This window comes from Saccostrea echinata, unplaced genomic scaffold, assembly GCF_033153115.1.
Source record: "Saccostrea echinata isolate AGI-Se365-2 ecotype Australia unplaced genomic scaffold, CSIRO_AGI_Sech_v1 ptg000016l, whole genome shotgun sequence".
Lineage (NCBI taxonomy): Eukaryota > Metazoa > Mollusca > Bivalvia > Ostreida > Ostreidae > Saccostrea > Saccostrea echinata.
In genome coordinates, this window is record NW_026889765.1 from 917,473 (window position 1) to 939,530 (window position 22,058).

General features: G+C 33.5%; 2 protein-coding genes across 7 annotated transcripts; one reads left to right on the forward strand and one right to left on the reverse strand.

Annotated features, from left to right (window-relative positions):
* Positions 1–295: 295 nt before the first annotated feature.
* On the forward strand, positions 296–1,620 carry LOC133188321 (soma ferritin-like). The gene is made up of 4 exons (XM_061323699.1): positions 296–484; positions 679–825; positions 1,089–1,214; positions 1,306–1,620. Exons 1-4 carry the CDS (start codon positions 380–382, stop codon positions 1,441–1,443), a joined length of 516 nt encoding a protein of 171 aa, XP_061179683.1. The 5' UTR covers positions 296–379; the 3' UTR covers positions 1,444–1,620.
* Positions 1,621–7,464: 5,844 nt separating this feature from the next.
* On the reverse strand, positions 7,465–21,274 carry LOC133188318 (synergin gamma-like). Of its 6 annotated transcripts, none has more exons than XM_061323690.1 (20): positions 21,234–21,274; positions 18,899–18,927; positions 18,532–18,701; positions 18,050–18,117; positions 17,612–17,853; positions 17,050–17,232; positions 16,606–16,788; positions 15,888–16,035; positions 15,518–15,680; positions 14,737–15,157; positions 14,496–14,544; positions 14,143–14,246; positions 13,063–13,107; positions 12,697–12,738; positions 9,574–11,310; positions 9,355–9,440; positions 8,855–9,005; positions 8,504–8,560; positions 7,993–8,084; positions 7,465–7,736 (listed from the first exon to the last, which is right to left on the reverse strand). In XM_061323690.1, the coding sequence occupies exons 1-20, from the start codon at positions 21,245–21,247 to the stop codon at positions 7,494–7,496; spliced, it is 4,227 nt and encodes a 1,408-aa protein (XP_061179674.1). In that variant the 5' UTR covers positions 21,248–21,274; the 3' UTR covers positions 7,465–7,493. The 6 variants fall into 6 exon arrangements, with proteins under 6 accessions (XP_061179674.1, XP_061179675.1, XP_061179679.1 ...); XM_061323691.1 differs by having other exon boundaries at positions 14,496–14,538; positions 21,234–21,268; XM_061323695.1 differs by having other exon boundaries at positions 21,164–21,252.
* Between the last annotated feature and the right edge of the window lie 784 nt (positions 21,275–22,058).

Sequence of the window (22,058 nt, forward strand, 5' to 3'; positions counted from 1 at the left end):
AGATTGTGTCCTCAGCACGTGAGGCTGAACATCAGATATGATTTTATAGCGAGTATGGCAATAGGTCATTGACAGTTTCAAATATCTATTTACTTCATTATCCATATTCAGGTCACAAAAATCCCACTAGTCACGTATATGTTTTCAAAACAACTTTTTTTACTGCATCGTGATGGCGTTCAGCGTAGCTAAATTTCAAACTTCGGCCCTCTTGAAAGGTCAAGAGCACATACGCAAAATATAAAAGCAGACGACAGACATACTCACAACATATCTTGTCTTGCTGCGTCAGTGAACGTACGGGCAAATCAAAACACAAATCCACCCTTTTACAAAAGATTCTTACTTCAACATCAGCCACAGGAAATAAACACCAACAATGGCAGAATCACAATGTCGTCAAAATTTCCACCAAGAGAGCGAAGCTGGCATCAACCGCCAGATTAACTTGGAGCTGTATGCCAGCTATACCTACCAATCCATGGTAAGCCAATTTAACTCCAAGCTCATTGTTGCTTTTTATTGATTGATAACCTAGTTTATCTAAATATTCTAACTTCTTTCATCTGTTTCTCACTGTTTTTTTTTTAATCTCAAAAAAACTTTACTAGAGATTTACTTAGTAAATTTTCTATAACGCAGAAGTACAAAGTATCCGTATTTGTCTGCTTGTTGTAGTCCTTCTACTTCGATCGTGATGATGTGGCTCTCCCTGGATTCAGCAAGTACTTCAAGAAAGCTTCTGACGAGGAGCGAGAACACGCCGAGAGGCTGATGAAGTACCAGAATAAGAGAGGGGGACGCATCGTCCTCCAGGACATCAAGGTCAGTGGTCTAGACGAAAGTGCAAAGAAATCTAAAATAAATCCAAATTCATACACGTGTGCATTGTATCGTAGCACAGTCAAGGAAATATTAAGTAGAATTAGAATTGGCGGTTATAGCCAAAACAATTAATCTTTTTGTAGGGAAAGGACAGAAACAGTCTGTGCCTTCTGGCAAATCCCATTCACATAAGTGAATAAAATTTCATTTTAATTAAATTGGCTTAATGAATTTATTTAATTTTTTACGTCGACAATTTTCAGAAACCCGACCGTGATGAGTGGGGTACTGGCCTGGATGCCATGCAGGTGGCGCTTCAGCTGGAGAAGACTGTGAACCAGTCTCTCCTTGACCTTCATAAGGTCGCCGATTCCCACGGAGATCCACAGGTAAGAAAGAAATATACCTTTTATGAAAATATTTGTATGGATTATCCTTAAAAATTTAGGCTACTTTAAAACATTATATTATCAATTATAGATGACTGACTTCATCGAGAGACATTACCTGGAGGAGCAAGTGGACGCCATCAAAGAGATTTCTGACCACATCACGCAGCTGAAGAGAGTCGGAAGTGGATTGGGAGAGTATGAATACGACCGTCGTCTTGACTCCTAAAGGTCAAAGTTCAAAAGGACACTCAGTTATACACCCTTTAAAATTTGTTTGGACCTTTTCCAAGACGTATAAGTGAAAATTTGAGCATTTTTATTAGACACTGGGGAAAAAAAACGGAAAAAAAAGATTATGGGTGTACAAAAAAATTGATAAACAAATAAAAATTGCAAAATGTTATGCGAGATTTGTTTCTATGTTGATATATACATGATATACTAGTACATATATGTCTACTATGTATGAAAAAGGTGATGTGTGTGTTTTTAATTTCCTATACAGTACATGTGTATAAGGTCATATGACACGTCCCTCAATAATATATAAATTTTCCTAAGTGATTAAAGTATTGCTACTTTAATATGTTTCCCGCCAAATATTAAGGTATTGCCAGGCATTCGTGCAAGGAGGCATTTCCTATAATCCCTTGAATTGCCGATATCACAATTTTTGGTATAACTATATATTTTAAACATTTTGAAAACAGCTTAGAATTCAGAAGATAATAAATTATGAGTGTTTTATCGGATATTACAAAGAGATACAAAAAAAAATATGAAGGAATTAACATGTCGTTATACCTTAAATTCAATGCAGGACTCAGATACTACAAGTATATAATACAGCGAGGTTGTTTGGTTCAAATACATTTCCCATGGTTGCTACAAGTACATCGTATAAGCAGTCTAGACTTGTCTATCATCCCCACTAATAAGGTAATTAATATCCTTCCATCAATGTACGAGACCCTGACCAACGTTTGTTATTGTAGATTGTAGAGATCTATAGATATACAGGAAAATAAGGTCAGATGATACGTTCCTCAAATATCTGTTTTGTATATCTTCATATTGTATGGAAAATATTCAAAATTTTAAATACTTTCTGATTTCTAAACTGGTTTCTTATTGTCTTCAAAAAATTGAAACACTAAAAAATGTGATATTGGCATATTCAGTTTTTTCCCAAAAGGATTACATAGGAAATGTCATCCTCTGGTATCTTGTACAAATGCCTGGTAAGATACCTCAATTTTTTGCAAGTACACCTATTAAAGTAGCAATACTTCAACGACAAAATCTTAGAAAAAATTATATATTATTGAGGAACGTATCGTCTGTCCTGAACAGCTTAACTTACGCAGTAAGTATCTTGCATAATTTAATCACCATCTACATACACAACATTTTTTTTTCCCACCGGGATCTGCTCTCTACCAGAACTCCTATCACTTTTAATGTACAATGTTATAAATCGAGGGAACAATAACATATTATTTATTTATAAATAGTAAATAAGCTAAAATATCTTTATATAAATATGCCCTTCAATGGATAACCTTGTATTTACTTCTGCAAATAAAACCAGTGTTTTATTAGTTAGAGAGTTCTGGTTCACTCTCCAGCTGAAGCGCCACCTACATGGCATCCAGGCCAGTACCCCACTCATCACGGTCGGGTTTCTGAAAATTGTCGAATGTAAAAGATTAAAATAAATAAACCAATTTAGTTAAAATGACTCTTTATTCACTAGTATGAATGGTATTGGTCAGAAGGCACAGCCTGTTTCAGCCCTTTCCCTAAAAAAGATTGTTTTGGCTATAACAGCCAATTCTACAGTAATTCTGTCTATTCCTATAGGAATTACTGCACTGCTTTGTTTTTATATTCTTTAAGGTAAGCTTGAAATATTTTTCGTCCTTTTCTCGTTTTTTTTTGTTTTTGTTTTTTTTTTTTAAAATAAATATTTAATATATATACTAAAAAATAAATACTTGTATATGTACATGTAAACGAATTATAATTTATATATATTTTCTAAAATTTGTGTTTCATGAAAGTAATAAGATTTTTTTGACTTAAGATTATTACGATCAACAATAATGTCAAACGACTAGGGTGAAGTTACGCATGCAGTGTTGATTTTTTTTCATTAAACGACCAAGTTTGGTTTGCAAAAGATTGCAAAGGAATGGGTTGATAAGTCAGAATTATGTGAGTAGTTGATCAAAGGTTACAGAGCTTTTTTGTTTGTTTTATCTTTTGGCAATAATATCTAGCTCTGATTTCTTATCAAATAATAATGCTGGATCAGGAATGGTTTCTAGTAATACAACTGTAAAGTATTGCAAAGAAGCTTTAGTGGTATTGAATGATGAACCACAATGCTGTATACATATTACTAGCATAATTTGCTACAAAATAAAGTGTATCTGGTGTTTTTTACTTTTGGATCTTCAGGAACTTGAGCATAAGGTTGATTTGTGAGCTGGGGCATTGTCATGCAGAATGTTCTTAATTCAAGTGGTTGCACGAGTAGTTACGGTTTTTTCTAAAGATACTTATGACAATTTAATATGTTCTTGTGATGCTTTGACAACATTCAGTAATCACTGGTAATCGCCTGATATTGGCTCCATGGTTTGCCATTCATTGATGCTTTCACTTCAGTCAGTAATTGCTTGATATCAGTTCAATGGTTTGCCATTCATACCTTATGTGTATGAACAATATCTAAGAAATGTCATTTTCTTCACTTATAATTGGTAGATATTTCAATAAAAAAAAAGAAATAATTGTACCAATTTTTATTTAAGTTTTCCTCTAATCCTTGAAAAGGTTATCTTTTAAGGTATTTAGTTTATTTTCTGCTTTCTTCTATTTTTGAAATGAACAAATACCAGAAACATATATTCAGGATATGCACATATTTATTAAACAGCCACTGTTCTCAAATACATCTTGAACATATTGCACTAGTGCCATTAACAAGTACTTAAACATAAATATCTATACATGACTTATCACTATTATCACCTTAACAACATTAAATGTATACGTACCCAACAATCAAAGGGAAAAAATAAAAACAGTTACACATAACTTACAATTGGCATGGCTATATTAACAAATCAATGCCAATTAAGAACAAGGTTAATATACACAAAGAAAAGCTTTTCTTCTATTGAGTTCATTTTGAATAATATTTTGTCTTAAGCACATTTTTTCAATATTTAAAAAATTGCAACCATTCAAATTCATTTAAAAAAATATATCACAATTTGTGCCTTATGTACAAATTTATGTCAATATTTTATCAAGAATTAATGAATTCTTTATAATTTTCTTGATATATTTGATAAAGGAATGTTCAACATTCAACTTTATAAATGGTTCATCATATGTGACAATTGTATATTCTAAGACATGTACGAGTCAGCAATTATTTACTCTTGTTTTAGCTTTCTGAAAAAAAAATAATACAAGAGGCCCAAGGGCTTTAACGGTCACCTGAGTATAAAACAACAATCTATAGAAGATCCATAGAGTATAAAATAAACTGATAGAAGAAGCTTTTGTAAATCTTTGATTTCCCTTGTGGCCCCACCCTATCCCAAGAGTCCAGAGTCATGATTTGAACAAACTTGAATCTATACTAGCTGAGGATGTTTCCATGTAAATATAACCAATCATGGCTTTGCTGTTCTTGAGAAAAGAATTTTTTCAATTTTAAATGATTTTTTCTATGTACTTCTATGTAAAACTTTGATCATATTAAAATGTCTAATCATGGCTTTGCAGTTCTTGAGAAGAAATTTTCCTATATATTCCTATGTAAGACTTTGATTCCCCATTGTGGCCCCACCCTACCGGGGGGGGGGGGGGGGGGGGGTTCAGGATTTTAACAAACTTGAATCTACACTACCTGAGGATGCTTCCATATATTGATCAATCATGGCTTTGCTGTTTATGAGAAGAAGATTTTAAAAGATTTTTCCTATATATTTCCATGTAAAACATTGATCATCCATTGTGGTCCCACCCTACCCCATGGGTTCATGATTTGAACAAACTTGAATCTACAATACCTGAGGATGCTTCCATATAAATATGACTCATCACAACTTTGCTGTTTTTGAGAAGAAGATTTTTAAAGATTTTTCCTATATATTTTTATGTAAACTTTGATCATCCATTGTGGCCCCCCCTACCCCCGGGGGTCATGATTTGAACAAAATCGAATCTACACTACCTGAAGATGCTTCCACATAAATATCAGCAATCAGGGCTTAGCTGTTCTTGAGAAGAAGATTTTTAAAGATTTTTCCTATATATTTCTATGTAAAATTTTGATCCTCCATTGTGGCCCCACCCTACCCCCGGGGTTATGATTTGAACAAACTTGAGTCTACACTACCTGAGGATGTTTCCATACAAATTTCATCTTACCTGGTCCAGTGGTTCTTGAGAAGAAGATTTTTAAAAGATACCATTAATTTTTCACTAATTCTTAATTATCTCCCCTTGGAAGAAGGCGTGGCCCTTCATTTCAACAAACTTGAATCATCTTTACCCAAGGATAGTTTGTGGCAAGTTTGGTGAAAATTGGCCCAGTGGTTCTTGAAAAGAAGTCGAAAATGTGAAAAGTTTACGCATGACGCACGACGACTGACGAAAACAGATAGCAATAGGTCACCTGAGTGACTCAGGTGACCTAAAAATCCACAGGCAGATTACTTTAAAATGAGTAACATTTGAGTAACATTATTCTCATTTAAAAAAAAAACGTGAAATAACACATTTGTAAATCTCACTTTTGATAGTGAAATCCTATTTTGGTTAACTCCTAGGAGACTTCTGACATATTAACAGCCAGTTCTGACTCCACACTATAAAGTTAATCCAGATATTCTCAGATAAATGTGGATTAACTCTTCTTGGATCCACATAGGTTACCATACTAGCTGAGAATGAACTTAATCAAGTATCTAATGTGACATCATTAATTCACAGTAGCATTACATATGGTAAAATTACTCCACAATCAGAGTTGTAGTGTGGTCTGTGGATATGATTAGGATTAATTATTGTGGATATAGTTAGTGTGGATTAACTTAATCAAGTGTGGACTGGCCCTTTAGATGAAACTATGAGCTTCTTGACATAAAACTTGCAAAAATAACAATCATTTATTTTGTATAATGATAAATATGGCAAATGTTGATTAAAGTATGGACAGACCCTACTGATATGGCATCTGATCTCTTGTTTCAGGATATAAAATATAAGTCCAGGTTTATTTACAGTGTATATCATTGTAACTTCAAAGAAAATCAATGATTTTTTTAAATGTTTTGTAAATATAGCATTACATACACAAAAACAGAACCACCAATTTATTTGAAACTTATGCTTGAAATATCAATGGGAAAAAGTGATTATTCATATTTACTCCAAACTAAAAACCAATACAGTTGTTCACATTTAGAACATTCAAATTCTCAAGAAACTGCCCTCACATACAGATAAAATCTAATCCAAGACCTATAGACCTTTTGTGCTATACTATCGTCTATACTGACTATGTGCACTCAACAAATGAACAATGCATGAAACATGTAACTAATGTAGAGGGAGGTTCCATAAGGGGTATTTCAAACTAACACCAACACAGGTTAAAGAGGGATAACTGACACTGAGATTTCTATGATATGGAATGTTGAGAAGCAAATGTAATTGTTATTAAATACTCATTCACAAAATTTTACTAAATTTCTTTTGACAACAAAACAAAATTTTTGCAAAGCAGACATGTTCTTGAAAGCGTTTTTTTTTTGTAGTGAGGGAATGAAAAAGTCAGTTATGAAACAAAATAAGATGAATTCATCACAGCTGATCTTTGTGATCATAACATACAAACTTTACAAAACACACAGAAATTATCAATAATATGGCATTTCCCCCCAACCTTTGCAATGCCAACAATAGTAAGTAAAACTAGCTTCTATTTTTTTTCAGAAATAATTTTTGTTTGCCAAGCAAAAGTGTTCTTTTAATTAAAACCCAACTTGTAAATTTACTTGAGATAAAAAAAAACATGAAAAGGTTACTATTAGATTTGTTTCACTACTTTGTAATGTGCGAATTAAATCTCTGACTATCAACAATACTGCCCGAATGGATAACACTGTTAAACCTTTATAATAAAAAATCATTTTTGATATATAAAAAAAATAAAGGTCTACTGTGCACTGAGTGTAATTCTTTTTTAAATCATAACAATTCTGGCAACCTAAGAGCGGGTAACATACTGTCCACAAGATTGACCCACAAATTCGCACACACCGCGTGATACTGTCGCCCACCATATGTAAGTTTGGCACACTGCTCCTCACTGCCGAAGTCTTTACATGTGGCGTCTACGTCTAATAAACACACACCACAGGCTTGGAACTGGGCTACCTGATCGTCAGATTTCAAGATGCCATTTTTGCAATCTAAATCTTTATCATCTGGCTGTAATTATGCATCAATTAAAGGTAAATTTTAATTTGAAATAACTGGCAGTTTCTATAATTGTAGCATTTTATACATTATTTTTATGACCAAGTTTTTCTTTATTTTACATACTTTCAAGCTTTCAGAAGGATACAGGAAAATATGAAGTTTTAAGAGTTGATTTAAACATGCCAAATATATGACATACACGATTTTTCAAATATACATACACATGTATTTTCTCAAGGACAAAATTAAAATTTACTATACAAACCATCATATTTCCTCCAACAAGAAAGGCTGCCAAATTATTCCAAGCCAGATCTATGTCTTTCAAGAGTTGTTTTAATTTTTCATTTGTTAGCCCTACAAAGAGGAAAATTTTGCATGATTTTGTTTAAAGCTGATACACCAGTATACGCCTTATCATACCCTAATGCCACCAGAAAATTTCTCCATACTTTGTACCATATTTTATCATATTTCAATATGATTCATACTATTCTATATGTAAAGTTTTTGCCAAGTTACCACTCGAAATGCAACAGATTCACTTAGGTGTGTAAAATACATATCCTGACTTTGAGGTGTATTTGAAAATCTGTCATAAATATGTAATTCAAATGTACATGTAATTCAAAACTTCAAAAGGAAATGAAATGTGAAGTGAAATTACATAATTTACCTGTATATGTATGTATACTTTTATTTCAGGTAAGCATATAGGTGTAAATGTGTATATATTTTAAATGTATTTTGAAAAAAATAAAGCAATCATTGTTCACCTGTAGACTCTATAGACACATTAATTCTGCATACAACTCTGTAGATTTCAACAACACCTGAAAAACAGAATTATTTTTAGTATCAAATTCATGCCTTGAAAGCAAAGACAAAGTTTGCAGGAGAATCCCTTTGAACATATATGTACATGTATCAAATGAAAAAAAAGTCACGAAGGAAAATAGGCACAAAGAAGAGATGGTTTACAGTAATCTAGATATTTTAAAAGCATTGCCTCTGGGAGACTGACCTGTGAACTGAGAACTTAGATTTCCTTACCTTTGACCTGGAAACTGGGAACTTTTAGATTTCCTCACCTTTGACCTGGAAACTGAGAACTTAGATTTCCTCACCTTTGACAAACTCTGAGCCCTGCTCTGAAGTGATGACCTCGTTACACACAGCTGAGCTACTGATTGAGTTGAACACTGTGTTGGCATCTTTGACCACTTTGTAACAACTCTCCAGACATTTCTGCCATTCATGTACATGTTTGTCACTTCCCTTATGGAAAGAAGTTCACTACATGAAATAACTGTATTACAAAATGACCAACAAATAATGAATTCAAGGTTATATCATTAATTTGTACCATAGGACTGGCGGTAAATTTAGATTTTGCTTTGATGTTGCTGTGGTGTATTTGCAAGAAGAAAATTTTTCTTCCTTTTTAGAGCTGGCACACTACAACTAAAATGTGAAGTCGGAGTCTTCCTAATAAAATGCTCAGATATTTATATGTAGGTAATGTTCCCCAGTTATAACCCATGACCATGATTTTTTTTTTAAATTTCTGATCAAAACAGGATCTAGAGACTCTACTGGAAACACCTATAAGATAACAGATACTGACTGGAATATCCTCCATCAAACAGCTGTATCTGTCTCCCAGAACAGGAAGTGGCTCAGCAACTTTACTGACAAATGGCAAAACTGGTTCTGTATCAAAACAAATTTACATAATACAATTTAAATTCTTAAAAAATTGTTAAAAAGAGAGACAGATATAAAGGGTTCAATTCGGAATATATTGAAATATGAAGACACATTAAGAATTGGGGTTTCTTTTTACCTGAAAATTGTGAAAAATGCTCCTTTTGTTCAGGTACATTTTCATCTTTGACTTCATTTTCAGGCATTTCCAAATTTTCAACAGACTCCACCTCTTCTTTCTTCAAATCCAGACTGTCCAAAGACTTTGATTCTGGATTGAAAGTCTTTTTCTGATGAGTCTCGAAATTACCAAACTCATTGCTGGATATAGACTGAGAGTCCATATCTTTGACAACAGGAACCCGGCCTTTCAATCCAGGGAGTTCAAGACTAGAAGTAGACATGGAATCCTCAGAAATAGCTGGATTACTAGGAAATCCAGAAACATTTCCAGACACACTTGAAGAATCTGTCTCTGTGGGATCCAACACAGATGTCTGTGCTTTGTTGGCTAAGCCTTGTGATATGGATTTACTGGATGGAGCATCCATTCCATAAAAGTTGTACAGATTCTTTTTCTTTTCATCCTGAGCAGCAGGTTTATTCACAACCTCATCCAAGTCATAACCTCGGCTAAAGTCACCGAACGTGTCATCCTCTTCATCCACATAATCCATGGGTGGAGGAGCCCTGAAATGATCATCATCCATATCCGAGTCTGAAGACAACTTTTTAGATTTTTGCAAAGGAATGTTTGTTGGAGCTGGGGGTATTTTTTCTCTTTCAGGTTCCACAAAATCATCCCTTGATACAACACTGACTGGATTTTCCTTCACTTTGAATAACCCCAGTATGTCTTTAGTCTGTAAATGTTGCTTTTTCACCTCTACAAGCTGAGGTGCCTGATTTGTATTTTTTATTGTATCATTACTTCCTGTTGAAGAGTGAAATGAAGCCCATTCATCTTTTGCTTCATCTTTAGTTACTTCTCCTTGAGAAAAATTTGACCAGTCATCTTTCTGTTGATCATTTCCTACCTCTCCTTGTGAAAAACTAGACCAATCATCTTTTGGAATATTTGTTGCCTCAGTTCCATTTCCAAAAGCTGACCAATCAGAATCATCCTTGGATGTGACATTGGCTGAACTTGAAAATGATGACCAATCATTTTGTGTGTTACTTGTAAAGTTAGTTTGCAGCACATCAGATTGATCATTAATCTGCTTTATTTCATCAACTTTAGCATCTGTGGACACTGCCTGAAAATCTGCCCAGGAATCCTCTTCGCTTTCTGCAGTGGCTTTACTATCAAATATTGAAGGTGCTACTGTAACAGAGGTGTCCTCGCTGACCTCAAAAGCCCTCAGAGCAGCATATTTGTCCTCATCTCCAATTAAACAAGTGTCACTCTGTGAGGCCTTCAAAAGGTCAGCACCTTGTGGCTGTGAAGGGGCAGGTGGCTTTTCACTTGGTGCACCTTGAAAATCCGCAAAATCTGAATCCGATGATTCTGGAGGTGATAATCCAAAGTGGGCCCTCGGCAAATCCGACTGAGGCTTAGCAGCCTCTTTCTTAACTGTAGGCGGTTTAGACCAGAGATTTCTAGCTGCTGGTATGGCAGAGAGTGTTGCATTGCTGGGTAGCTGAGAGGACTGGGGGCTTGTAAACTTTGGGAGGGGTCGGTGAAGGGGGCTGTCTTGTTGTTTCTCCTGCTCTGATTTTTTTCTGTTGAAGTCATCCAAATAGGACTCCAGCACCTTGAAATCCTCATTTTCTGACTGCTCAGATGAAGTAAACTGACTGCTGTCACTGGGTTTGCTGTCTGCCGATTTGAAATCATCAAAGTCTTCATCCATGCTATTTGGGGTTGAAGCACCTAACAAAAACATTGTGTAATGTAATGTTATTGTGCAAGAAGGTCATGACATTCAAAAATTCAGTATTATGCAAAAGAAAAAAATTGGTGAATTGAAAGTATAAGTTGAGGTGTATACATGTATAAGGATGACAATTTTTGTGTAATAAATAGTATAAATTATGATTTGTGTCCAAAAAAAAAGAAGAAGAGATATTAACTATCCATCCTAAAAAAAATTATACATTTGTTCCAAATCATAAAGAATGTTCACATTTCTTACAATTAGGAAATCACTTTAAAATTTCTTACAAATAGAAATCACTTTAAAATTAAAGGATTTTTGTGTTTGTGTACTATAAAATGATTAAAAATTAGTCCTATCAGCTACTTCTAGCATTTATTTATTAATGTTCAAATGATTAAATTTAATTAGTTTGATGATTTTAATCTAGCAAACAAACAAACAAACAAAAAAAAAATGCTTAAAAATTAGAATTCACTGATGTTGCTTTCATGTGTTGCATATTTATTTTAACTTTTAGTTAAATATGCTACAGCATCAGTCGTAATAATAATCAATACATTGTTAAGTATCACATAATTCAATCTTTAAAACAAGTCAGTTAACACTAACAAATTCCCTTTAAATATAATATTCATTGTTGCTTAGATTGTCCCGTTTACATCTGAAAGTCTGCAGATATCATAAATCATCCTAATATTTATCAGGGCTGGAAACATTATCTGGTTATGCTAAATATTTAGCTGTTAAACTCATTATTATAAAAATTAGGCAAAGGTATGGGTGACTAGTACAATTGATGTTTATTGGAGGAGGGAAAGAGGGCATAAAAGTATGTTGCTCAAATTTAATTTCCTGTAAAATACCCACAAAGTACCAATAGCTAATATGTTTATTGTTTGTATATTGATATAATCAATTGCTTCTATACTTTTTGTATGCATATGAAAAAAAAAGCAAACCATACAAATATGTATGATAATAATAATTAAATTGTACCTTTGGTTAAGTGATGTACTTCTATTACTAAAAATATGCTAAAACATTTCTATTCTTTTTCTTTATATTAAAAGATGTCATGCCAGAGTTTGAAGAATGAATACAGTAATGAAGTAAAGAGATAACCTACACGTACATACATAATACGTTTGCTATAAAGATAACACAAATGAATGATTTAATAATTTCTTCATGCACCCATCATATCATCACTGCATTGCCAAAAATTGCTGAAAAAAGAGCTGTTAAAATGTTGGCATTTGTATGTTTACTCCTCATCACTCAAATGCAGCAAAAGAGCGAATTTCAGCCAAGCAGAGTACAGAGTGAGTCAAAAAGTGCATGCTAGAGGAGGAAATTTTAGTGCTACGCTGTAAAAGTACCTTTCTTGCCAGTAACAATTTTTCGTTGTGGAGAAGCTGAAACTTTATGAAAAAATGACAGAAATTCAAAAAATAGGTCTACAAACAACATTCCCATACCAATGTAAGAATCTATTTATTATTTGTTAAAGAAAATGATGTGGAAAACGGAAGTCATTCATCAAACTTTCAGTCCATCAACAGTTGAATTTTTGATAATTTTGTTGACCATAAAGAAAAAAGATAAACCATGCATGGATATCAAATGCTTGTATACACATCTTGCAAAACTAAAACTTCTATTCAACTAAAATTCAAACTTCATCAGAAGCAGTTCAAAACTATCAAAACAAGTCATCCAATGCCAGCTGGTGTAGATCAACCTACCACTGTAGGACCTCCAAGGTCTACCATTACTCAACAAGTCTTCCTCTATGATAAAGTTCAATACTGTATCAATTTTTCTAAAGGAAATCTATTTCCATTCAAACATTCATTCAGATAATTTTTTTATGGTTGCATAAATTTAAAAATACAGTCATTTATTCTAAAATTCATTCAGCCTGAGACTTTCACTCAGATAAATCATGTGAATGACTTAAATTAACTCGTTCAACTATTCCACAAGTTTTCTTTATGTCTGACATCAATTCAATGGTGCTTTACATACTGGTATATTTTGTACTTCTAAGGGCAACATGGATTTTACAGACAAAAATATATTAAGTCAAGTTCACAACTCATTTTGACATTCCACACTAAATAACACACTGTTGCATTAAAGTCCTCCATCAAAGTACACATGGTATTTATGTCACTGAAAGTGAAAAATTTGCCAAAATTTTTTGACTGTTACTTATTTCTAATCTTTGCAATGATACATCAAATACTTTTTGTGGCACTCTGCAACACCCATAATTTTTTTTAACAGACTAGCAAAAGTGAAAGCATTTCCACTGCAATATAGCAAATCTAATCTAACAGCAACACAGAGTATAATCATCCTATTACTGAACTAGCATGTTGTGTTTTCTAATGCTCGATATTCATGTCAGTCAGAAACTTTGTTACAGTATCATTAATTCCATTTCATGAATTATGATTTGTTTTACATCTAAACTTCTTTTTTCATAAAGTACAATACACTGACTCTTTGCTAATCTGGATATCAATAAGACGTTCCTTTCATTTTGCTGATTATACATGAACAGTATTATTTTCTGGAACAGGTTATTCATAACATTACTCAAAATCTTTATAGAAGAGATTCAGTGATTTGGATAAAGACAGACCCATCCTGATTACCATGGCATCAGTTTATTTACAAAAGGTCTTTTTATTTCGTTTTAAAATAAAGATTTTTGTATCAAAACTAGCCAAATCTATTGTATCTATTGACAATAAAAATTGTATTAAAAAGTGGGAGGGATAGAGCATTAATACTACAGATCTAAAATTCTGATTTACCTGAGGAATCATCACTGCCAAAAAAGTTTGAAATGTTAGAGTGATTCATGTCTGGTGACATCTGAATTTGCAGGTCTTCTGGCTTAGGAACGCTGTACAAATATCTAAGACCAGAAAAAAATAAAGGACTTTAACTTGGTCAGCTACATATATATGGTACATGTATTTCACCAATACAGCTAGAACTGGCATGATAAATTATTGTATGCTCTAGATTAACTGATTATTTTAGTCATTTCATGTTCAATAACATATAAAAAAAATTTCTCAAGGTAACTGCAGATATCTTTAGATATCTAATACAAGTACATTTAAGCTTGGATATCAGATATACTGGATACTTATAAACTTACTCAGGTTCTTTTTTAAGTTTATTTGATTTCTTTGGTGAAGTTGCTATGGCTGAAAAAAATGTAACCAATTATTAAATTTGTTTAGTATATATAGACAGTGTATATAAACCTATAGATGCATTTACATAAATTGCAATCAGCTTTCAAATATAGAGCAAAAATGTGGAATATTTGCACTAAGAAATAAAAAAACAAATGTAAACATAATGAAGTTAAAATAATACAAAGTATTCTTCAGCACCTGTAGAAGTAAAGGCTGGTGCTTCCTGAAAATCTGCAAAATCATCATCCTCTGTTTTACCAGCCCGACTTCCCTCTAAACCAGAAAATCCTGGCATTCCTACCCCAGGAACTCCTTGACTAGACACTGGCTGACTTCCAGGTGAAGATGGACTCCCAGTTACCATGGATGTCTGGATACCTGTCACTGTTGGCAAAGTTCCAATTGTCCCAGAATTCCCTGCTGTGAGAGGTGTCTGAGATCCCTGAATCATTGGCAGGGTGCCAGATATTCCTGAATTCACAACTGCTGCATTGTTCTGGGGTGGGAGCTCTGAGGTGCTGGCAGGCTGAGGGGGAGGAGTAGCTTGTTGGCCCAGAAAAGGAACAGGAGGCTGGGGACACTTCCTCAACATCTCAGGTGATAGTGATGTTATGTTATTCTGTTCAGAGAAAATGAAAGACATGTAGCAAATGAAACAACAAGAGCATATAACCTGGCTCTTGAAAATGCAAATCTTTCAAAAGAATATATACTGAACCGATTCTGTTTTATGCATTCTATGGTTAATAGTAATGAAAGAAATACCTTATGATACATTAAATTTCAAGCACATCGTGTTTTAATTAGAAAGTGTTTCAAAAATCTAGCACTATTTGGAAGATCATTACTTCCAAGACCTGGAAAGGAAACATTGCAACTATATGGAAAATATACTTCAGCTTAGTTATGCAAAAATAATATTGTTCATACAAATAGCATACATCTTTACTTAAAAATATGAAAACTTCTTATTACAAACCTGAGCAAAAGCAATAAGAGCCAGTATGAGGTACAGTTCTGGTTTTATTAGCTGTCCTGGAGTACTCTGGTTGGCCAGCGACCAGATCTGCCCTAAGGTCTCCTTAGGTAGACCACTCAAAACCAGAATGGGGTACAGTCTGTCTGTGGATATCTTACCATCACTAAAACACACCATAATCAAAACAATTCAGAGATGATAATCCACATTAAAATCAAGGCAAGGGATCCAAATGTCAGTATGTTCATGTGTATTTTATTTTAGTATCAAATGAAGACTTAGTATCCCCATTTCTTAAATTTACACATAACACTGACATATACAATTATAGACTACATAACACTGACATAGATAATTATAGACTACATACACAGTTGCTGCCTCCAGGACTTGTCTATATAAATGTGGAACCTTGTCATCTTCATGACACCAGGCTGGAACCTCGAATTTGACAGGTGTGGGTGGGGCCTGGGCAGTCGGGGGTGGAGAAGTAGGTGGAGCTGATACTGTAGCTGGTTCTGTGATGGTAAAGTCATATGAATTAATAAATTTTTTATCATCAATGTGAAGTTCTTTTACAATTTAACCTTGTGCAACTGGATACATTCTTAAGAAGAATGAATAATGATGACAAACAGTACATTTCAAAATTAGGCAGTTGTGAAACTAAAGATATTTGTTTTAAGCTATGAGAAGTCGATTACCTTTAAGGATCTGAAATACATATACAGTCAAACCTCGTTATCTCGAACTCGATGGGACTGAGAAAAAACTTCGAGATATCCAAGAGTTCGAGATATTGAGGGTAAAATATTTAAGAAATATGTGGTTATGACTTCCCAATCACTTCGACATATACATGGTATTCGAGATATCCATGTTCGAGATACCGAAGTTCAACTGTAAATTAATGATGATTTTAATCGTCATAAATTTACATTAACTGTAAATTAATACCATTAAAATAATGAGATTGTCAAATGAAAATACCATTAAAATAATGAGATTGTCAAATGAAAATTAGCATTCTAATCTAAATCATTTTCATCTTTAAAATATTATACAGATTTGGCGATCTCCCATCAGACCTTGGACTATAAAAAGCCCCGTAAGATCCTCTTCCTGTTTCCACTGGTGGGCGTGGCGACTCTGCTGGAATGTATGGTGGTGGTGGTGAGTGGGAGGTAACTCCTTCAGGGATGGCTTGTGGAATGTCTTTGCTTTATTAGGAGCTGAGAGATCAGAACACTCAAACATCATAGCCATGAGATCTAAAAGAAGTACAAACAGATTTACAATGTAAAAGTCAAACTAGGGAAAATAGCATCTTGAAAAATACCCTTGGCAAATTTGTTTTCAGATTTCTGAAGAGATTTTCATATATTAGAACATCCACTAAAAGTCTTAAAAAATAAATATTTTTTTTTATATTCAGATTAGAATTCAATATCCTCTTGTGTACACATTAAGTTGGATTGAATTCATATTTTTTGTAAGCTTAATAAACTGAATCCTTAGGAGAAACATTTAACCTTTCTTTTCTTCTTTTGGGGGAATGTTCTCAGTAGGTGGTGCTGATAATTGCTCATTAGTGGTGGGAGTGGCCTCTAAGTTATTTACATTCTGGTTATCATTGGAACCTTCCTGTCCAGCAGGAGTTGAGGGGCCACCAAGAAAATCACCAAATCCATCATCTGTTTGCTGTGCATTTGTTGCTAAATGTGATTAAAAAAAAGTATGATCTGAAATCTTCAAAATCAACATTTTTTTTTTCTGTTTATTTCCATTCTTGTTAGTTTAGGTTCATATCCCCCCTTTTCATTTAAGTAAAATTTGGCTTCCATGATAATGAATTTCCAAAAGAAATTCAAACTGTAATAGAAATGCCAGTAACTTCAGCTTGCCATACAGTGCAGATTTAACTTATCAATTCTTTAAGGGGAAAATGATAGTCATTAATGTCAGTGAGAGTTATCTCTCTTTCCACTTGGAGGTTGGGGAGCAACATTTCTTAGTCACATTTTTTTTGTGTGTGTATCTATGGAAAGAAACTTAAGCAGCTTTACAGAAATAGACATTTTAACAAGAACTTACCTTCTTTAGCTGTAGGAGGGGCAGGACTGTTTTTTGGTGTAGGTTTCTCTGATTTACCAAACATGGACTCTATCAATGAATCAGCATCCACCTTACTTCCTCCTCTAAAGTTCTTCAGCCTCTGTTGCTGTTCCTGGAACTGCCTTGCTCTTTTCTCCTGTTCTAGGGCTCGTCTTTGACTCTCTGGGGATAAAGGTGCCCTATTTCTTGCAGGAGTTGGCCCTCTGGATGGGGTTGGCCCCCTAATGAAAAGAATTACCAAAGAAATCAGACCTAATGGAAAGATTATTTGCATTCAATGTTTTCTTTATTCTTAGTTGCAAGATGGTAGGGAGGTGTTTTGTTTTTAGTTTTCTTTTTTTTTTTTTTTTGGGGGGGGGGGGGGGTTGATAAATAAAATTTCTTCAATTAAATACATTTAACAACAATAAAACAAACCTTTGTCTGTAACTGTCTGTCAAGGCTTGATTGTATGATGGTGGACCTACCCCTGGTCTCATTCCCATCTGTAATGACAAGAAAATACTTACACTGATATATATTCAAAATTCCTATTGAAACCACTGTATACAGGGAGGTTGTTATACCATGTTATTTCCATCCAATTGCAACAGAAAAAAAGATTTGACTGTATTTCAAATTTTGCTGTTTTAGAGCTAAAAGTTTTGTTTTGTTTTTTTTCCAACTTAGTCCATTTTGGATGAGAACAACTGGAAGAAAATTAAATAGGGGGAAAATTCATACTTTTCCATACATGTATTTTCCTTTGATCATTTTATTTAATAAGTCAATAAAATACTTTAACAGTCGGTTATATTGCTAACAACAGTCACTGACTTTTCCAGACATATGAAATGTAAAATGAAGCTCTTCTTCATTTATAGAGAACACATGGTGTTTCAAAATAATCATGGACAAACCTGCATTGGAAACATATTTCCCTGAATCATTGGACCCCTGTTAGACATCAACATTTGTTGCTGCATCATGGGGGTTTGTGGTCCCATCATTCTCTGTTGTTGCATCATGGGAAATCCTGTCATTCCAGGTTGAACATATCCTGGATGACTACTCATCATTCCAAAGTTACCTAAGTTACAAAGATAATGTAATGTTCTTAATTCAAGGAAAAATTACATGCATATTAAATGAAAGTTATTGGAATTTTTTTTATTTTGGTATAGAAAATGATTGTAAAGCATTTTGTAGGAATTAAATATTTATAAATTTATGGCAAAGATAAAACTGGGGTGTAGAATGCTTTTAAAACTGCAAAAGTTATCTTACCTGGTGGCTGCCCTGGAAATTGGGCATTTCTGTAACATAATCAGTTATAAATAAGAATATAAAGATGAAAAATTATCTAGGCATTTTATAATCATTTCTTAAGGATTCTAAAGAAATTAAGGGTGCAGCCTAGTGACACATGCATTTACTTAAGACACATGCACATGTAATAATGAAGTGTTATATTAGTGACAATAGTTGTTTAGACAGATGGAGTCTTACGAGCATGAGCACATTGCATTATTCATGTTACATGTATTTCTTTTGAATCCTATTAAATTATGTTATTATTGCTCTTTATTACTTTGTTTCTGAGTTTATAAAATGTTAAACTTAAATACTTGAAGAAACAAGCAAATTCAAAGAATTCCAGTCCCCCGCTTAGTGGTTGGGATGCAATTATCTATGGCATATTGTAACTGTCTTGTTTGTGTGTCTTGTCTTGACTTATCTGTCCATCATACGCCTCTAGAACTTGAATCAAACTTCATGATCAAGGTAATGTAAGAGGTCAAATATCAAAATATGAATCAATCCAAAAGGTCTTGTCACAAGGAATGCACATGTGAAAAAAAAAATATGAAAAACCCTGTCTCATCTGGAGCAAAAGTAATGACCAGAGTTAAAATTTTTGTTAAGTAGGTCAAACTTCTAGGTCAAGATCATGAACTTCAAGTCAAAATGATAGTTCTTTCTGAAAGGTGTTGTCATAAATAATCTACATGTAAAATATGAAAGCCCTGTCTTCTCTCATTTAAAAGTTATTACCAATGTAAAAATTTTTTTAAAAAGACTGTAGGTTAAACTATAAGGATAAAGTCATGAGGTCAAAAACCAGAGTACATTCGGAAAGGTCTTGAAACAGTTAATGCACATGTCAAATATAAAACCCCTATCTTCTCTCATTCAAAAGTTATCAGCAATGTCAAAATTTTTGAAATTTAGGTCAAACTTCAAGGTGAAGGTGATGGGTTTAAAAATCATAGTATATTTGGAAATATCTTGTCACAGGTAATGCACATGTCAAATATAAACATTCTATCTACTCTCTTTCAAAAGTAATGACCAAGGTTAAAGAACAGGGGAAAAAATTCTTATTAAAAATATTAAATGTAAAATATTGGGTACATATCATGATACAGTCTCTGTGTATAATGGTATATTATGAAACTCTTCAGTCCTAACATTTCAGCCCTAGCATATAGTAATGGCATTTTTCGACTGACCATAGTACATATAATATACTGCTAGGGCTGTCACGGTTCCAAAATTTTCGGGTCAGGTCAGTTCTGTAAATTTTTGGTTCAGTTTCAGGTTTTTCGGTTTGGTTATTTACATCTATTTTAAACCTTAATTTCATGAATTTAACTTGAAAATTTTTTATTTGTTATGTTAAATTCACATTGCAAACAAGTCTCAACCATGTTAATGTCTAGATATTGGTGTTTAGGACTACTAGGCCTACTATTAGCCACAACCTGACCATTCTGCAGATATCTAATTTTCATAATTTTATCAACATTTACACCTTTAGAGATATAACATCTTACCCTAAAAACAATCCTACCCTTTATCGACATATATAAAACACAATGTGCAAAGTCATTTTGACCCCCTCTTCGATTCCAGCTTCAATTAACATTAGAAATTGGACATGCCTACAAGTTTGCATGTATTTATGTGTTCAAATATGATAATCATTACTATCCATTGCTTCAAAACATTTAATTCCACCACATTACTTGAACCCATTGATATATGCAAACCAGTAGGCATGTCTAAGTTTTATAATTCATGGAAGCCATGATCCAGGAAGGGATCAAAATAGTACTGCACAGTGTACACTTTGTGTTTTTATGTATAAAATGGGTAATATTTTTTTAAACTGTGGATTTATTTGAAACTTAAATAAAATTTCAAGTGTCTTTGACATATGCTACATCAGAGGCATAAATGATATGTTATTTGGCTACATAATCAGTACATAGGCTACAGTACGCTGTTTTTTCCAACAAAATAAGAAATTGAAGTTCAACAACTGATAAACTGATAACTGTTTCATCATTTGTATGTGTGTGTCTACACCAACAGCAATCAGACTCAAAACTACATGTTCTTCAGTTATAGAAATCATTACAGTAAACATAAATTTATCACTGTCACTAGTGACAGTCTCACCACTTGTAGATTTCGGTTAATTTTGCTACAATATTCAACATAAGAATACTATTGCCTCAAATACAACATGTTGTAGTTCATTTTTACTACTCTGTAAGTCTATAAAATGGGAAAGGAAAGGACCAAAAAGATGACATTTAGAAATAAAAGGTGGTACCTGTTTTCGTTCATCTTTGGAACTCTTTTGCATTTGAAAATAGGAAAAGTGCATGTAACGGTTAGTAAAAGGAATGATGATAAGATGAACTATTTCCGGAAATTGTCTATTTCATCTTAAAATAAATATGCACCAATCACTTTAACAGTGTTTAATCAGACCTAGAAATATGAATATCTAAGGGAACGAACCCCATAAATTAATTATTTCTTGATATATTTTCGTACATGCAATCATTGACATTTATGAAGATAGTTAAATTGTGCCAGCACTCAAATTCTTTTGATTGTTTGGTGGGCGTGGACAGCGGAATGCCATTCTCCGTCCCCTCTTCTCCCTTAACTTCTCTCACCTTATCTTCTCTACTCAAGATTTGGAGTAAACTTAATAAATGCGCAATTAGCTGTAATCGGTGATTTTCCTCAGAGGGTGTGGATGCATTGTAGGGCTTCTAGATGAAAAGGAGAGCTAGGGTATGAAAAAATATATAATTTAAATTAATTTTGTTTTTAAATGTGTAATAGAAAGTAAGAGGCCTGTGATTACATTTTTCTCGAAAGGAAAGTGAAATATGCAGGATATGGTTGATTGAGATGTCAAAGCAGGACATGCAGACTATGAATTTCTGGAGAGTTCAGACAAAAATTTTATTTTTAATTATCTATTATAAATGAAATTCATTTATGTATGCAATGTAATAAAACAAAACAGGGCAATGAAAGCATGTTTTTTTTTTGTCTGTTTGTTGTTTAAAGTGCCTCTCGAGAATATTTCACCCATATGAAGACGCCACCACTTGCCAGTGGAGAGCTGCAGATATTTGAA